The 15948-nt window shown below is 32.9% G+C and overlaps 1 protein-coding gene across 2 annotated transcripts in view; it reads left to right on the forward strand.

The window, feature by feature from the left end:
- The window catches only part of focad (focadhesin), a 105324-nt gene extending 89818 nt beyond the window's left edge, over nucleotides 1–15506 (forward strand). Inside the window, 12 exon segments of one of the 2 annotated variants that reach the window (NM_001423838.1) lie at nucleotides 277–348; nucleotides 493–595; nucleotides 2301–2381; nucleotides 2464–2592; nucleotides 2728–2843; nucleotides 3049–3309; nucleotides 5344–5433; nucleotides 8587–8764; nucleotides 12198–12295; nucleotides 12742–12984; nucleotides 14947–15022; nucleotides 15144–15506. In NM_001423838.1, the coding sequence (NP_001410767.1) occupies nucleotides 277–348; nucleotides 493–595; nucleotides 2301–2381; nucleotides 2464–2592; nucleotides 2728–2843; nucleotides 3049–3309; nucleotides 5344–5433; nucleotides 8587–8764; nucleotides 12198–12295; nucleotides 12742–12984; nucleotides 14947–15022; nucleotides 15144–15217 (1521 nt within the window). In that variant the 3' untranslated portion in view covers nucleotides 15218–15506. 2 annotated transcript variants of the gene reach the window in all.
- The last annotated feature ends 442 nt before the right edge of the window (nucleotides 15507–15948 follow it).

Consider the following 15948-nt stretch of genomic DNA (forward strand, 5'->3'; position numbering starts at 1 on the left):
GATCTAAAAATGATTCAGAAAAAAAGTAAAAACTGCTTTATTTTAGACTAAATAAAACAAATAAGACTTTCTCCAGAAGAAAAAATATTATCAGACATACTGTGAAAATGTCCTTGCTCTGTTAAACATAATTTTGGAAATATTTAAAAAAGAAATAAAATCAAAAGGGGGCTAATAATTCTGACTTCAGCTGTATGTCATCATATTACACAGTTGTTTAGTGTGTTAACATTTTTTCTACTAAAGCAAGTGTGTTTGTGTGCATGTGTCTATCAGATGAAGAGCGAGTGTGAGGAGACTTCACTGCAACACAGCAGACTCAATGAGGTCATCAGAGCCATCACACAGGTCAGTATTCACACACATAACACACAGGTCTGTATTTACACACATCACACACATACACGACATCAGTATTTACACACCTATGACATCAGCACAGGAAGGTGAAATACCGTGGTGTGACTGAGGTGAAGTGTTGTTGTATTTCAGATCATCACATTCTCAGGAACCATCGGTCTGCAGTCTAACGGAGCCTGTTTGCTGGGTCACCTGCATCTGACACACGCGTCCAGCAGACACAGCAGAACTGCAGGTCATACACTTTTGCAACACTCACAACACAGGCTTTTATGCAGTGTCAGTAATTGGTGTTGTTGTTGTTGTTGATGATAAAAATAATAAGAAATGCAACATACAAATTATATAATAATGTAACAAAATTGTTACTGAATACATTAAAAAACATTGATGGTGTTTAATAATAATCATAATAAATGTAAGTAATGAACAATTATAAATTGTAATTATTCATATTGTGGTAATAATTGAAATGCCTTATTTTTGATTATTATTTGCATTGTTGATAATAATAATAATTATTATTATCATTACTATCATGGTGATAATAAAACATTTTGATAAATTAATAAATGTAATTTTGTTATTATTATTGTAAAATATTGCATTGTAAAAAAAATTAATATTGTGGTGTTGAAGATGATTGTAGTAAAACAAAAATAAAGTAATAAGTAAAAAATGAGCGTATTGTATGGAAAATTAAAACCCTTCTGGGAGGGTCATCATCATCATCATCATCATTATAATGAAAAATGTACTTAAAATTATTTAGTATAATAATAATAATAATAATAATAGTCATTACTATATTTAGTATTTTTTGTGTAATATTTTATTAATTAATACATTTTAATTTAAGTAATTAAAAATAAAAATCTTAAAATAAGTTTCTTATTGTTATTCTTTAAAATAATGTATCGTCTTAATGTTCAACCACTTGTTTTGATGGGTTGCAAAAATCTCTAAAATTACTTAAAATAATTTTGAATAATTTTAAATTCATTAAATTAATTTATATAAAAAATAAATATATAATAATGATGTTTTTTATCAAATTAAGCAAATTATTAGTATTCAAATAACCTGTTTTTTATTATAAATTATTAGTAATGTTGCATATGAGGATAATGACAAAATCAAATCATATTAAAATTACCAATTAAAATTAAGTAGTTTAATAACAATAACATCAATTAAAAAAAACAAAGCATAATCCTACAATTCAAACTATTTTATAATTAGTATTTTTGTTGTGTAATATTTTATGTATTTTCACAGTATGTCTGATAACATTTTTCTTCTGGAGAAAGCAGTTAAAAGCAGTTTTGAATTTTTTTTATGAACCATTTTAAGATCAAAATTATTAGCCCCTTTTAGCTGATTCTTTTTCCGACTGTCTTCAGAACAAACCATCATTATTGCCTAATCACCCTAACCTGCCTAGTTAACCTAATTAACCCAGTTAAGCCTTTAAATGTCACTTTAAGCTGTATAGAAATGTCTTGAAAAATATCTAGTCAAATATTATTTACTGTTATCATGGCAAAGATAAAATAAATCAGTTATTAGAAATGAGTTATTAAAACTATTATGTTTAGAAATGAGTTTAGTTGTTAATTTCTTTATGATGATGATGATGATGATGATGATATAATATTATAATCATTAGCAATTAATAAATAATTAATAAATAAATATTTATAATACAGTTTATTACAATAACATTTTATTGTTATTCTATAAAAAAAAAAAAAAAAAAAATATATATATATATATATATATATATATATATATATATATATATATATATATATATATATAGTAATGACATTTGTGTGTGTGTGTTTTAATCAAATTAAGCAAATTAATAGTATATAAATAAACGCTCGCTCAGTGGTAAAGAAGACCAGTCAAACACACTTTTCCTCTGGTCTCAACAGTTCCTCAGGACTTTGGTTATCTGTCTGAGAGCAGTGTGATCAGGGCGTCTGTGGACTTCATCACTGAAGCAGGAAGGAAAGGTGACTGTCTGTCTAGTGAGGAGGCTAACAGTGAATAGATACTATTAATAGATACTCTATTAATGCAATAATTATTGCTCAGGGCCGGAGTTCACTGCTCCTCAGCGGGTAAAGACACTGCTTTCAGCATTAGCTGCTGTGGGTGCAGATTTCCAGTATCCACCAGTCAACTGGAGCTCCGTCCTCTCTCCGCTCATGAGACTTGGTTTTGGTGAGATTCCTCCATTCAGCTTTTTCCTTCACCCATAATGCGTTGTGTGAATATTTAGATGAGAGTTCCCCAAATTGCAGCTATAATATAGAATACTAAAACAAATGTAAATGAATGTATGTAAATATGTTGTAGGTGAGGAGGTGCAGCATTACTGTTTGGAGTTAGCCGCTAGTCAGACTCAGTCCTCCCAGAGTGCCTCACTCTTCCTAGGCGTCTGGCTTGTGCCTCCTTTGGTTCATAGCCTTAGTGTGAGTATCTGTTTCTCTCTGTCTAAAGGTTATCTCTACAGAATATTTAGTGTCTTAGTGCAAATGTTATTATGCCGATTTTACACTAGTAATTAAGTGACGTTTCAATACTTTTGAATTGAATTCTAATGAATAATTTACTAAGTTAATAATAATAAGTTAGTAATTAATAAGTTTTTTTCTCTGTATTGTCTGTGGTGTGCAGCTGCGCACTAGAGCTCACCTGTACGAGAGTCTAAGCTGCTGGATGAAGCATGTGGCTGAAGACAAATTGCAGGTGTATGTGGACAGTCTGGCAGTCCAGCAGTTTGAGCCGCTCACTCGTCTTCAGCGTCTGTCCCTGTGCCTCTCCATCCTGCATGGCCTGTCCAGAGCTATGACTGCGCCAAACCCTCCCCAAAACTGCTGGAGTGTCCTGTGCTCCACCGCTGAGAAGATCTACAACCTCCTGCCTGATTCTATACCTGTATGTTCTCGCTGTTTGACCTCTACAAACACCTTGGCTAAGGAATCACCATTGGCTTGTAAAGTTTTCAGTGTTCTCGCCAGACAGACTGACATATACACAGTAGTTGAAGTCAGAATTATTAGAATTTCTGTTTAATGGAGAGATTTTTTATTTAATGGAGATAATTTATTTTATCTTTGCCATGTCAGTTTGCTTTGACAGTAAATAATATTTTACTAGATATTTTTTCAAGACACTTCTAAACCACTTTAGGTGACATTTAAAGGCTTAACTAGATTAATTAGGCAGGTTAGTATAATTATGCAAGTCATAATAATAATGCTTTGTTCTGTAGACAAAAGGGGATAATAATTTTGACCCTAAAATGTTTTTTTTTAATGAAGAACTGCTTTTTATTCTAGCTGAAATAAAACAAATAAGACTTTCTCCAGATGAAAAAAAATACATAGGTAATTCTGTGAAAAATTTCTTGCTCTGTTAAACATCATTTGGGAAATAATTTAATTAATAAATATAATCAAAGGAGGGTTAATAATTCTGACTTCAAACTGTATATTTTTTATTATATAAACATATATGCAGACTAACTCCATTTTTTCAACTAAAGAAGGTTAAACTTATCAGACGAATGCACATGGTTAAGAAACAATGTACTGAGTATAAACTTAATTTCAGTCAGTGTGTTGTATGTATGACATCTGGTGTCATTATTTTGAAATATTTTGTGTTTTGATGTGTTTAGCCTTTTTAAGTGTTATTTTTTAACTAAAGCTAAAAATAAAGACCATAAAATTAGTAAAAAAAAAAATAAAAAAAAAAGTTTAATTCTCTGAGATTTACAAAAATTGTAGGTAGACTCAAATGTGAGCGCGCGCAATATGTGCGTGCACAAAAGACGAACAGCCCTATAAGCAGCTATGCTTCTTTTCACATTCAGACAAGAATTTCACTTTCGATCCTGCACAAAAAAAATTTGAAATTTGGCTTGTTTAGGCTAAGTTAGGCCTCTCTGTTTTTGGGCGCCGGTCTTCTTTGGCGATGAGTATTGGCGTGAAATGCTTTCTATTCAAGTGCTTGAACAAGTTGCTGGTCGAGTTGAAAGCAGTAGAAAGTTATTTAGACTGCATTTCACCGCAATAATTTTTTTTTATGCTCAATGAAATCAAATAAAGACTGTATTTCCACTTAAAGAAGCAGCCACTCTTGACAGCAACTATTTCAGCTTGTTGTCTCCAGCTATTTTAAAGCGGATGCTCATTAACTGACGTTGCAGCGGAAAACTTGATTTAAAAGAAGCATTTATTTCTTCAAAACTATATTTGTAACGCAAGTAACGCAATTACATTGATTTTAGTAACTGTAATCAAATTACACAAAATTAAAATGTAATTCGTTACATTACTGCGTTCCTCAAAAATGTAATTAGAATACAGTAATGCGTTACTGTGGTTTGCGTTACACCCAACTCTGGAGTCGAGTAATTAAATGACTTATTGAGTAATTAAGTTACTTTTCAAGCAAAGTATTTACAAAGTAACTTGAATGCAATGTTAAAGTAAATGGTAATAAATTACTTTTGTGAAATAAATTGCCCAACACTGACAATATATAATGTCTCATTCTGTATTATTACACATTTTTCTAGAATACTTTATTCTGTTATAATTAACCGACTAGATTATAACTTACTTATAAGCTTTTTAGAATAATTTTTATGAGGCTTAAGTTAAGCTTTTAACTAATGATTAGTAAGTCAACCATTTCTATATTTTTATAGACTTTATAAGTCAATATTGCTTCTTGTTTGATGATTTGTCAGGCTTCAGAAAATGAACCACATTGTCTGAATCTCAAACTGATTTGCTGAAATCTAAAATGGGCTTAAAATGTGTTTAAATGTGCAAGTGACTTAATTCCTGAATAGAGAGGTGCAGTGAAGCGAAGATGTTTTAATAGTCAAACATGTTACCTATAATGTGAATATTTAGTGTGTTCTGCTGCTGATATTTCAATGTTTGTGTGTGTCTGTAGGCTGCTGAAGTGGCTCTGTATGAAGCCATGTGTTCTTGTCTATCTGAAATGAGCGACGCTGAAATTGACCGTATCGTCAAAGTCTCTGAGGTATAGTATACAGTAACTCTAATCTTTGTGATTTGTAGATTTTTATATCTGATTCTGTTTAACATGTATCTTAATTTTTCTGTTTGGAAGCTTATTATGCACTTAAAACTTCAAAACAGTAATGAAGGAGTAACTGAATAATAATATAATCAAAAGCATTTTCCACCATGTCACACCACATTATTAGTATCATTTTAAGGGTTGTTTCATAGAAGTGTTCCTCTTAATTTTGGTCAAAATTTAAACATATATTTATAAAATCATCATGTCAACAGAAGTATTTTGTGTCAGCAAGCACAGTAACCAATGAAATTGTTTTATTTGAGACACCAATAATGTGCCTCTTGTATTGAATCGATCCGTCATTAATTATAAAATTGGATCATATCAACACTACTCAATTACACTCAAAAAAGTGATTACTGCTGCTTGTTCAAACTACCTGTTTAAATTAAGCTGAAACAACACAATTCTTGTTATTTCTTTGACCAATTTATTTATTTTATGTTCAGTCCACTTAAATTTGTAAACCATTAACTTAAGCGTTTGTGCTGGGACAACGTGAAGGAAATGTGTTGGTCCAACTACCTGATTAAGGGATTTGTAGTTTCCAGCATTTTTTGCATGGGATTAAATTAAGAGAGGGATATGTTGACAGGAAAAGTAATTTCAGGTGTTTAGGGTTAATAGAAAGACTTGGTAGAGTTTAATCTTTACTCTAGTTTGAAGCTTCATGTAGTGCTTTGAGTTTTGAGATTACCACCTTGCAGAAGCACTCATGCTTTGGGTGTTGGTAGCTTAATTAGCAAATATGCAGTGTGTTGCTTTGCTCAGTGAGCAATAGCTGTCCTGAGATCAGTCTTAATGAACTGTAAATGTAACTCATAAAATATGCTTAAAAATGGCACTTTTGGTCTGTTTAGGAGAACTTCAAATAAAACTAAGAGTCTTTGAAATGTACGACACAACAGACATGCATGACATTATCAGACTTTTGAGTTTAAGTTAAATAAAAATACAAATGTATTTAAACTTTTATTTGATCAATTGATCTCAATTGCATTTAATTGTGTGAAAAGTTTTTTGTTGTTGCTGCTAAACAAGTTTATTGTATAAAAATCCTGCCTTCAATTAAATTGAGTTCATCCAATAAGTTATTTAGGTGTATAAAGAATAATTATATTATTATATTAAATTAATAAACATTAAAATTATATTTTATTATTATTATATTATTATATTATTATTATTTTATTTTATTTATTTTTTTATTATATTTTTATATATATTTAAAGTGTATATATAAAGTGAAATGTATAACTATTAGTGAAGTAAATATGATAAAGATGGAAATATTAGCTGTTGTTTTTTATTATTATTTATTTATGCATTTTGTTATTGTTATGAGCAAAATGTCATCTTAATAATGACTATTAACAAACATTCTATTAATATTCATTATCAATGTGTATTTGTCGGCTTTTAGAGGGAATGATAATGGGTTAAATACTTTAAAGGGCACCTATGATGAAGATCAACTTTTTTAGGCTGTTTGGACAGAACTGTCTGTAGGTATAGTGTGTCCACAGTCATATTGGGGTGGTAGAACACACATAGTTTTTTTTTTTTTTTCCTGATGTTAAAATAGCATCCAAATCCCCCCTTTTTGAGGCCGACCTCAACAGGAGTGCGGTTTCCCTGCCCACTGAATTGGTTGACAGCTGCGTATTAACATGTCTTCATAGTAATGCGTATAATCATATCAACAAGACAGGACGTGTGCAAAGCAACCGGGAATAAAGGATCTATTAAGCTGTCTGTGATCGTCAGTCGTCATCAAATGTGATCAGGAATGAGTTTTACAAGTTTAACACGTTTTTAAAACAGTGTATGTTTGTAATGAATCAGCGATTTACTTCAACTTTACTTCATCAGCACAGCCGCATAGTGTCAGTAAAATTATAAAAGAAGATGCTTCAATTCCAGTTTGTGGACGTTAAATCAGGTTAATTTTGTACATTAGCATAAAGGATATCCACACCGCAGTGGATATTAATGTGTATCCTGTCACATTTGCCGTGCAAAACCTGTGCAAAGCTAAACACATGCGCTGTCTGTCTGTGTGTGTGTGGGTCCGCTGTGTGCGTGAACTTTGTACTGACATTGTGTGTGACTCGTCAGTGCAACTCCACAACAAATACATCAAATAATCATTGGGAAAGTTCTTACTGTAATATCTCTTCCAAACGTTACATGAGATCTGCTTCCTTCATGACTGTCTGTTATCTGACACAGCCAGAGGCGGAGATTGAGGCAAACTCTGACAGGCACATGGGAATGGTGGGTGGGGAGGACTAGCATTAAAGGCACAGTACACGAAAACAGCTAAAAGATGCTCAGAGCTAATAATGACAAACTTCTGAAAGCTACAATAAATAATCTGATGGGAATTTTGAGCTGAAACTTTACAGCCACATTCTGGAGAAACAAAAAACAAATATTAAATCTGGAAAAAGGGGTAAACTAGGTGCCCGACAAAGGTTATCATCAAGAGTGATTGTTTAAAGGCATCTCTCCTGTAGATAGTTTTAATATTCTATTTGATGAATTCATTTGCATTATCAAACAATTCTCCCTTGAGGCTTCAGCGCTTAAAAGGATGCACAAATATATTTTTGAGGTCTAAATGTGTGGTTGATGTTCAGTAACGAGGCTCTTATTATGCCACATAATTTAATCCAGACCTTTTTTTCCAAATGTAAAGCATGTATTAAAGTGTTGAATGTTTACAGCAATAGCTATGCTTTCATGATAATTTATGATAATCACAATTCATGGCATGTGCAAAGGACAGCTTCTTCTGTTTAGTACTTTATGTAATGTTACAGCCAGTCCAGAGCAATTTACAAGTGAAATGAGTTGCTGGAAGGAACACTGAGCACTTAAACAAGGACATTTGAGCTGTGTTCAAAAGACATTTAAAATGAGCTGAAGCAACACAATTATTGATATTTTTGAAGACAACTTAATTGTTTTATGTTCAATCTACTTAAATGTGTAAAAACTAACAGGTTAACTTGATTCCTTTCCAAATCAATTGTGTGGAACCCTGCATTTTTTACTGTTTCCTCTGCTGGTGTGCTCCCTCTACAGGCTAATGTGGAAAAAACAGCCTTTATTCTGTCCTACCTCGTCTCTAAAGGAAGAGTGCCACTGCTCGGGCTTAATGATGTCATCAGTACTATACTACAGGTGGGCAGTAAGAGACCAATCAGCTGGCTTCTCCTCCAGGGCCTCCACCAATCACGCTTCGCCTCTGGTCCCAACACAGGTAAGAGAATAAAATGTAAAAAAAAAAAAAGGATTACTGTTCAAAATGTTTGGAGTAAGTACAATTTTTTTTTAACCTGTTAACTAGGACTTCACTAAATTAGTCAAATTTTCTGTGGTGGTGTTTTGAATTTTTTTTTTTTAAATTAAAATAGGATTTATCTGGGATAAATTCACGTCCCACAAAAATATTATGCTGTCACCCGTTTTCAATATTGATAATAATTAGAAATGTAACCTAGGCTACAAATCGGTATATTAAGAACGATTTTTAAAGGATAAGAAGATGATACTTTAAAAAAATCACATATAATGTAAACATTAGCCCCTTTCACACATACAGACCTTTCCGGAAAATTGCCGGCAATTTTCCGGAACGGTTGTATGTGTGAACAGGTCCTTTTTGAAAATACCGGTAAATTCGTTCTTTCTATTTTCCGGAAAGAGAAGTTGTAACATTACCGGCAATTTGCCGGAATGCTGCACTGTGTGAATGCAGAAGGAAGATTCCCGTAATAAGCGCGTGCACGTCTAGAACGTGCTGACGTGAGACGTCTGCTTTAGCCAATCACAACAGTCAGACGCATTTACGTCCGCGCGGTTTGTGAGGATAAAAGCCTTTGAATATTTTTCCAGACACATTTAGCTGCTAGAAGTTAGTCAGATCACGTTTGTATGTTCTTCTTAATGCCAACTGTGTAAATAATCATCGATGAGATGCTTATGATAAGCCGTTGTTTGTTTACCTTCAAGCTTTGCGTGCGCATATGAGCGCCTGCACACGCAGATAATATGAACATCTCGACATGCGAAAGTGATCCTGTGAAAGTTGTTCACAATATTGATCATCCACAGAGTTTGTAATTTAGTCAAATGTTTACAAATACAAGCGCAGCCGTTTAAAGCTCACTTGTGGGGAATGATGTCAGAATTTACCGGTATTTTGGAATGGATGTGTGAATGCTCTTTTCCGGAAAAATTCCGTAACGTCCTCGCCTGTGTGAACAGCGCTTTTTTGAATATACCGGTAAAGTCGTTCCGGAAATTTTCCGGATATTTACTGGTATCACTGTGTGAAAGGGGCTATTATATTTAGCAGGCATGTTTAACAGTTTAGTTTCAGTTTGTTTTTGAATATTACTATTTAAATGAAGAAAATGTTATATATACAATATATACTTTTTACATATTTAAACTATATGCATACATACAAACATGCATAGAGTACATACTGTACATACACATATACACACATACATGTATTATATACACATGTATACATACATATGCAAATAAAGTGAATTAAACTGGAAATGTGTACCACAGGATGCATTAATGTATTTAATTCAGCTGGATAAAATGGCAATAAGCTGTAAAAAAAAAAGATGATAAAATACAGTTGCAAAAATGTTTTTCATTTGTTAAATTTGTAACAAAATTTAAATAAAAAAAACACAATTTTAATGTGATTTTAATTTTAATACAATTTTATCACATTTTTTATATATTTTAAAATGTAGTAGGTAAGCATTACACTTAGCAGGTATGTTTAACAGTATTACTATTTATTGAAGAAAATTGTATATATACTATTGTGTATTGTTGTAATTGTATTTTTACTGTACATCCAGAAAGAATTCATAGCACTTCACTTTTTCCACATTGTTTTATGTTATGGCCTCATTTCAAAATGGATTAAATTTATTTATTTCCTCAAAATTCTACACACAACACCCCATAATGACAATGTGATAAAAGATTTTTTTTTCAATTGTTGCAAATTTATTAAAAATAAAAAAGCTGAAAAATCACATGTACATAAGTATTCATAGCCTTTGCTAATAAGCCTCTGAGACAGGATTGCCTTGAGGCACAAGGCTGGGGAAGGTTACAGAAAAATTTTTTTCTGCTCTTAAAGTTCCAATGAGCCCAGTGGCCTCCATTATCCATAAGTAGAAGATGATTGGAACCACCAGGCCTCTTCCTAGAGCTGGCCGACCATCTAAGCTGAGTGATCGGGGGAAAAGGGCCTTAGTCAGGGAGGTGATCAATAACCTGATGGTCACTTCAAGCTCCAGCATTCTTCTGTGGAGAAAGGAAAACTTTACAGAAGGACAACCATCTGTGCAGCAATCCACCAATCAGGCCTGTATGGTAGAGTGGCCAGATGGAAGATACTCCCTGCCTGGAATTTGCCCAAAGGCATCTGAAGGACTCTCAGACTATAAGAATCAAAACTCTCTGGTCTGATGAGACTAAAATTGAACTCTTTGGAGTAAATGCCAGATGTTACATTTGGAGAAAACCAGGCACCGCTCATCACCAGGCTAATACTATCCCTGCAGTGAAGCATGGTGATGACCTCAGACTGGGGCGATTGTTCATCTTCCAGCAGGACAATGACCCAAAGCACACCACCAAAATATCAATGGAGTGGTTTCACAACAACTCGATGAATGCCTTTGAGTGGCCCAGCCAGAGCCCAGACCCAGACATCTCTGGAGAGATCTGAAAATGGCTGTACACCATTGCTTCCCATCCAACCTGATAGAGCTGGAGAGGTATTGCAAAGAGGAATGGGCAAAATTCCCAAAGACAGGTGTGCCAAGCTTGTGACATCATATTCAAATAGACTTGAAGCTGTAATTGCTGCCAAAGGTGCATCAACAAAGTATTGAGCAAAGGCTGTGAATACTGATGTACATGTGATTTTTCAGGTTTTTTATTTTTAATAAAATTGCAACCATTTCAAAAACTCTTTTTTCACATTGTCATTATGGGCTATTGTGTGTAGAAGTTTGAGGAAATAAATGAATTTAATCCATTTTGGAATGAGGCCGTAACATAAAAATTTTTGGAAAAAGTGAAGCGCTATGAATACTTTCCAGATGCACTGTACATACATAAATACATAAACAAATAGAGTGAATTTTACTGGAAAAGCATATCATAGGATGCCCTCATGTATTGAATTCAGCTGACTAAAATACCAATAAGTTGTAAAAATGGCTTTTGCATTATTGGAATATATTCCTTTATTTTATTTGAATCAATTTCTTAATGATGAAATACAGTTGCAAATTTTTTTTTAACAAAATTGAAAAAGAAATGCAAATCCTGATACTAATATTCCAAAAAAAAAAAAATGACAATGTGTTAATTCATATCTAAGCTATTCTTGTTTCAAAAAATAACTTTAGTCTAATATAATTTGAATATATTGAATTGTTTTAAAAAGTAAAATACAAAGTGTATTAAAATTAAAAAGTTCTAATGGAAAAAAATATTAAATGAGCTATGAACTAAAATTATGTGTTTGTTAAACCAAAATATTTTATTTGGTTTTCCTGAAAAGTAAAATAATTATAAAAAAACTGTATGTTTCCTGTATTTACTGTATGTTTCAGAAAGTGAGGTGTTTTGTTTGTTCTCAGGGGTCTCGAAACGAATGGAGTGGCTGCTGGAGTTAATGGGCCACATCAGAAATGTGGCATATGGATCTCCCTCTGTTAAATGTGTGGATGTTCTACAGGTATTTGCATTTCTTTACCCTCACTTTACAATCAGATGTGAGTGTGTCTATCTGAAGTGCAGTTACTGCTCTCTGAAAAGCATTTCTCTATACTTAAAGGTCTCATGAAGTGCTTTGAAATGTGTTATTTTATTTAAAGTTGACGTAATCTAAAACATGGAGGGTGGGACATAGAGTAGCTTCTCCCCCTTTTTCGAAAACAGCCAAGATAATTTTGTTTTTATCACAGCTCTGCCAGTGAGAGTGGTTGAGCAAATAAGAAGCTTTCTGAAGGAGGCAGAACATGTCAGATACTAGACTGCATTTGATTGGTTAGAAGATTTGACGAGAACCTGAAGTATGAGGTGATGTCAAATTATCTGGTGTGTGTGTGTGTGTGTGTGTGTGTGTGTGTGTGTGTGTGTGTGTGTGTGTGTGTGTGTGTGTGTGTGTGTGTGTGTGCGCAGGGCACAGATTTCCTCCTCGGAGTGTTTGCAGCAGCAGTGGTGTCCTGGGCTGATCATGGTGGTCCTCTTCTAGTGGGCATCAGGGCTCGGTGGTTCCCCTGGCCTCAGTCAGCAGAGCTCTGCCATGGCCTTTATGCCAACCCTGAGGACACTGAGCTGCCAGTGGCATCATGCCTGCTGGCAATCCCATATAGTATAAGGAAACTGCTGGACAAAGAGCCCTGGAAGTCCCAGTCACAGAAGGTATGGCATGTTTTCTCAAATTTCAGTCTATATTGATAATCACAATTAATAAGAAATCAATTCTTTTTCACATTTAAAAGACATTTTTTCTCCTCAGTAAGAGTTGTAGAAACCAGACAGTAAAATGTTTACTAGACTACTGCTGTACGTATTTTCAAAACGTGGGTCTGAGTCTAAAATCTGAGTTTTGTTAACATGTAACATGAAGTAAATTTCTGCTCAGTAAAAAAGTTATTTCACAGTATATGGTAAATTGTTAATATCAGGGTTACCACAATTCTTGAAAGTACTTAAAACTACTTGGATTTCAGACGTACAATTATTAGCCCCCCTTTGATTTTTTTTTCTTTTTAAATATTATGTTAATAATTATGTTTAACAAAGCAAGGACATTTACACAATTTCCTAATATATTTTTTCTTCTGGAGAAAGTCTTATTTGTTTTATTTTAACTATAAAAAAAACAGTTTTGAATTTTTTAAACACCATTTTAACAAAAAACATTTTTAGCCCCTTTAAGCTATATTTTTTCCGACAGTCTTCAGAACAAACCATCGCTATACAATAACTTGCCTAATTACCCTAACCTGCCTTATCAACCTAGTTAAGCCTTTAAATGTCAGCCTTTAAAAAGCCTTTTAATGTTTAAGCTGTATAGAAGTATCTTGAAAAATATCTAGTCAAATATTATTTACTGTCACCATGGTAAAGATAAAATAAATCAGTTATTAGAGATGAGTTATTAAAACTATTATGTTTAGAAATGTGTTGAAAAAAAATCTTCTCTCCGTTAAACAGAATTTAGGGGAAAAAATAAACAGGGCCAGACAGATAATAAGTAGGGCCAGACAGAATCTGCGGACATTTTTTTGCTCTTTCTGTGCAGAATTTTGGTAAAAATCTGTGGATTTATGCGGAATGATTTTGGTAGTATCATAACTAAAACCTTAATAAATTAAACAAAAAGTAATACATTTTTAACGTGTATTCAATTTTTACAATGCAAATCCAGTTAGATCAATTTTATTTTGTAAAAAGGGCAAGTCCCTTAAATAATATCTCTACTAAAAGACAGAAAATATTAATTTACAAACTGTATTGTAAATAAGTCATATACATATTTTCATATTAGTCAATAATATTACTGAAATTAATTTAAAAACGGAATAAATATGAATTTACACACATTTACACAAGTAAATAAACAGAATCAATGATGGGCTAAAAATCGCGCAGATTCCGTGTGGGCCTGGTAAAAAGGGAATAAGTCACAGACATTGAACAAAAACTGGTCATTTTTAAGAGCTGCCGCAGAATTGTTGCCACGCTTTACAGATTATTGAGCTGAAGCTTGACTACAAAATTAAATCGCAAATTAAATCGCAATTGCAATATCCGTCAAAAAATCCCAATTACATATTTTCCCCAAATCGTACAGCACTAGTTCATATTTTAAGTTTTAAGACTGTGTTTACATTAATATTAATAATAATAAAAAGTAAATTTGTTCATTAAAAAAGTAAGATCTATAAAATTTGTATTTAAATATTTTGACTGAAAATGTCATTTTATTTTTTTCTGTTACATTTTCTTCAAATATTGAGTTTCAAGGCATTTTATATGAATATTTACAATTTTATATGCATTTATATAAAAGGGGGTTTATATTAACCCTTTATATGGCACTTATTGAAATACCTATTGAACATAAAGAGTAACAGAGTTATTGCTGGACTTTTAGAAATGTATGACTTTAAAAATTAAAACAAAACCATTATATTATAATCAGTGTCAATGAAGTTACTATATACTCATTGTGGTTCTTCCCCACAGAAAGGGTTAATGTAATAATAGAAACATCTTCACTGTCACTTTTGATTAGTTTCATGCATACTTGTTAAATAAATCTTCACCGCTTTAACAAAAAAACCCTTACTAACTATTGTTTCTCTACATCATCAGTTCATTGACTGGTTGTTCAGCATCACTGAAGCTCCCAAACAAGCTTTCTCAGAAACTGCTGTGCTTACAGCCAAAGGTGAGACACTGTGATTCCAACTACTAAAGAAACGTGCTGCTTATTTAATCAAGTTATGACAAGCAGCAAAGGATTGTTGTATGATTGACAGTATATTTGCAATCTGATTGTGTTATTTCAGCGGCTCTAATGGCTCTGAGATCCTCGTCAGAGTTCAAGAAAAAGACGGTGTGGACGAGAGCGTACGGCTGGTGATTTCAAACATCTCACACATCAGAGCTTTAGCATCAAACACTTAACAAAAACAAATCATGGGCTCCTTTACAAACTCCGCTTCTGTTACGACACCAGAACACATGCTAAACAGTTTTATTTTAATGCTGTTAGAAAAAAACAAGTGCATAAAAATGGCTTGAGAAAGCATCAGGTTACTACTTCCATTCATCTCAGGCATTGTCTCATCTACTTATCATTCATCGCATGTTGACTAGAATGACCAATTTTGTGACCAACGGAGGGTGTAAAATAAACACGTTTGTTACACACGGAGTATCATTTTCTGTCCAAATGAAGCTTGCTTTATTTGCATACATTTGCTTGAAGTGAAATCATCTGCCAAGCTCAAACCGAATACAATACACAGTAGAAAATCCCACCATATTGTAGCTAATGCTGGCCAAAAACTGCACATTTAGAAAGAATAAATCCTTTTTTAGGTTATTGAATCATGTTAATGCCAAGCTTAACTGACATGACCTTTCAAAATCATTCTAATATGATTATTTGCTGCTCAAACATTTCTGAATATTCATAAATGTGGCAACTGTTTCATATTTATTCATGATTCTGTGAACACTACGCTTCTAATAAGCAGCCTTTAGAATTGAGAAATATTTCAATGTGTTTGCTGTCACTTGTGCTCAAAATTATGCATCCTACAGTAATGTAATGTGTATTTATATAGTGCATTTATCGTTTATGGCTAT

Source organism: Danio rerio, chromosome 7 (genome assembly GCF_049306965.1).
Source record: "Danio rerio strain Tuebingen ecotype United States chromosome 7, GRCz12tu, whole genome shotgun sequence".
Lineage (NCBI taxonomy): Eukaryota > Metazoa > Chordata > Actinopteri > Cypriniformes > Danionidae > Danio > Danio rerio.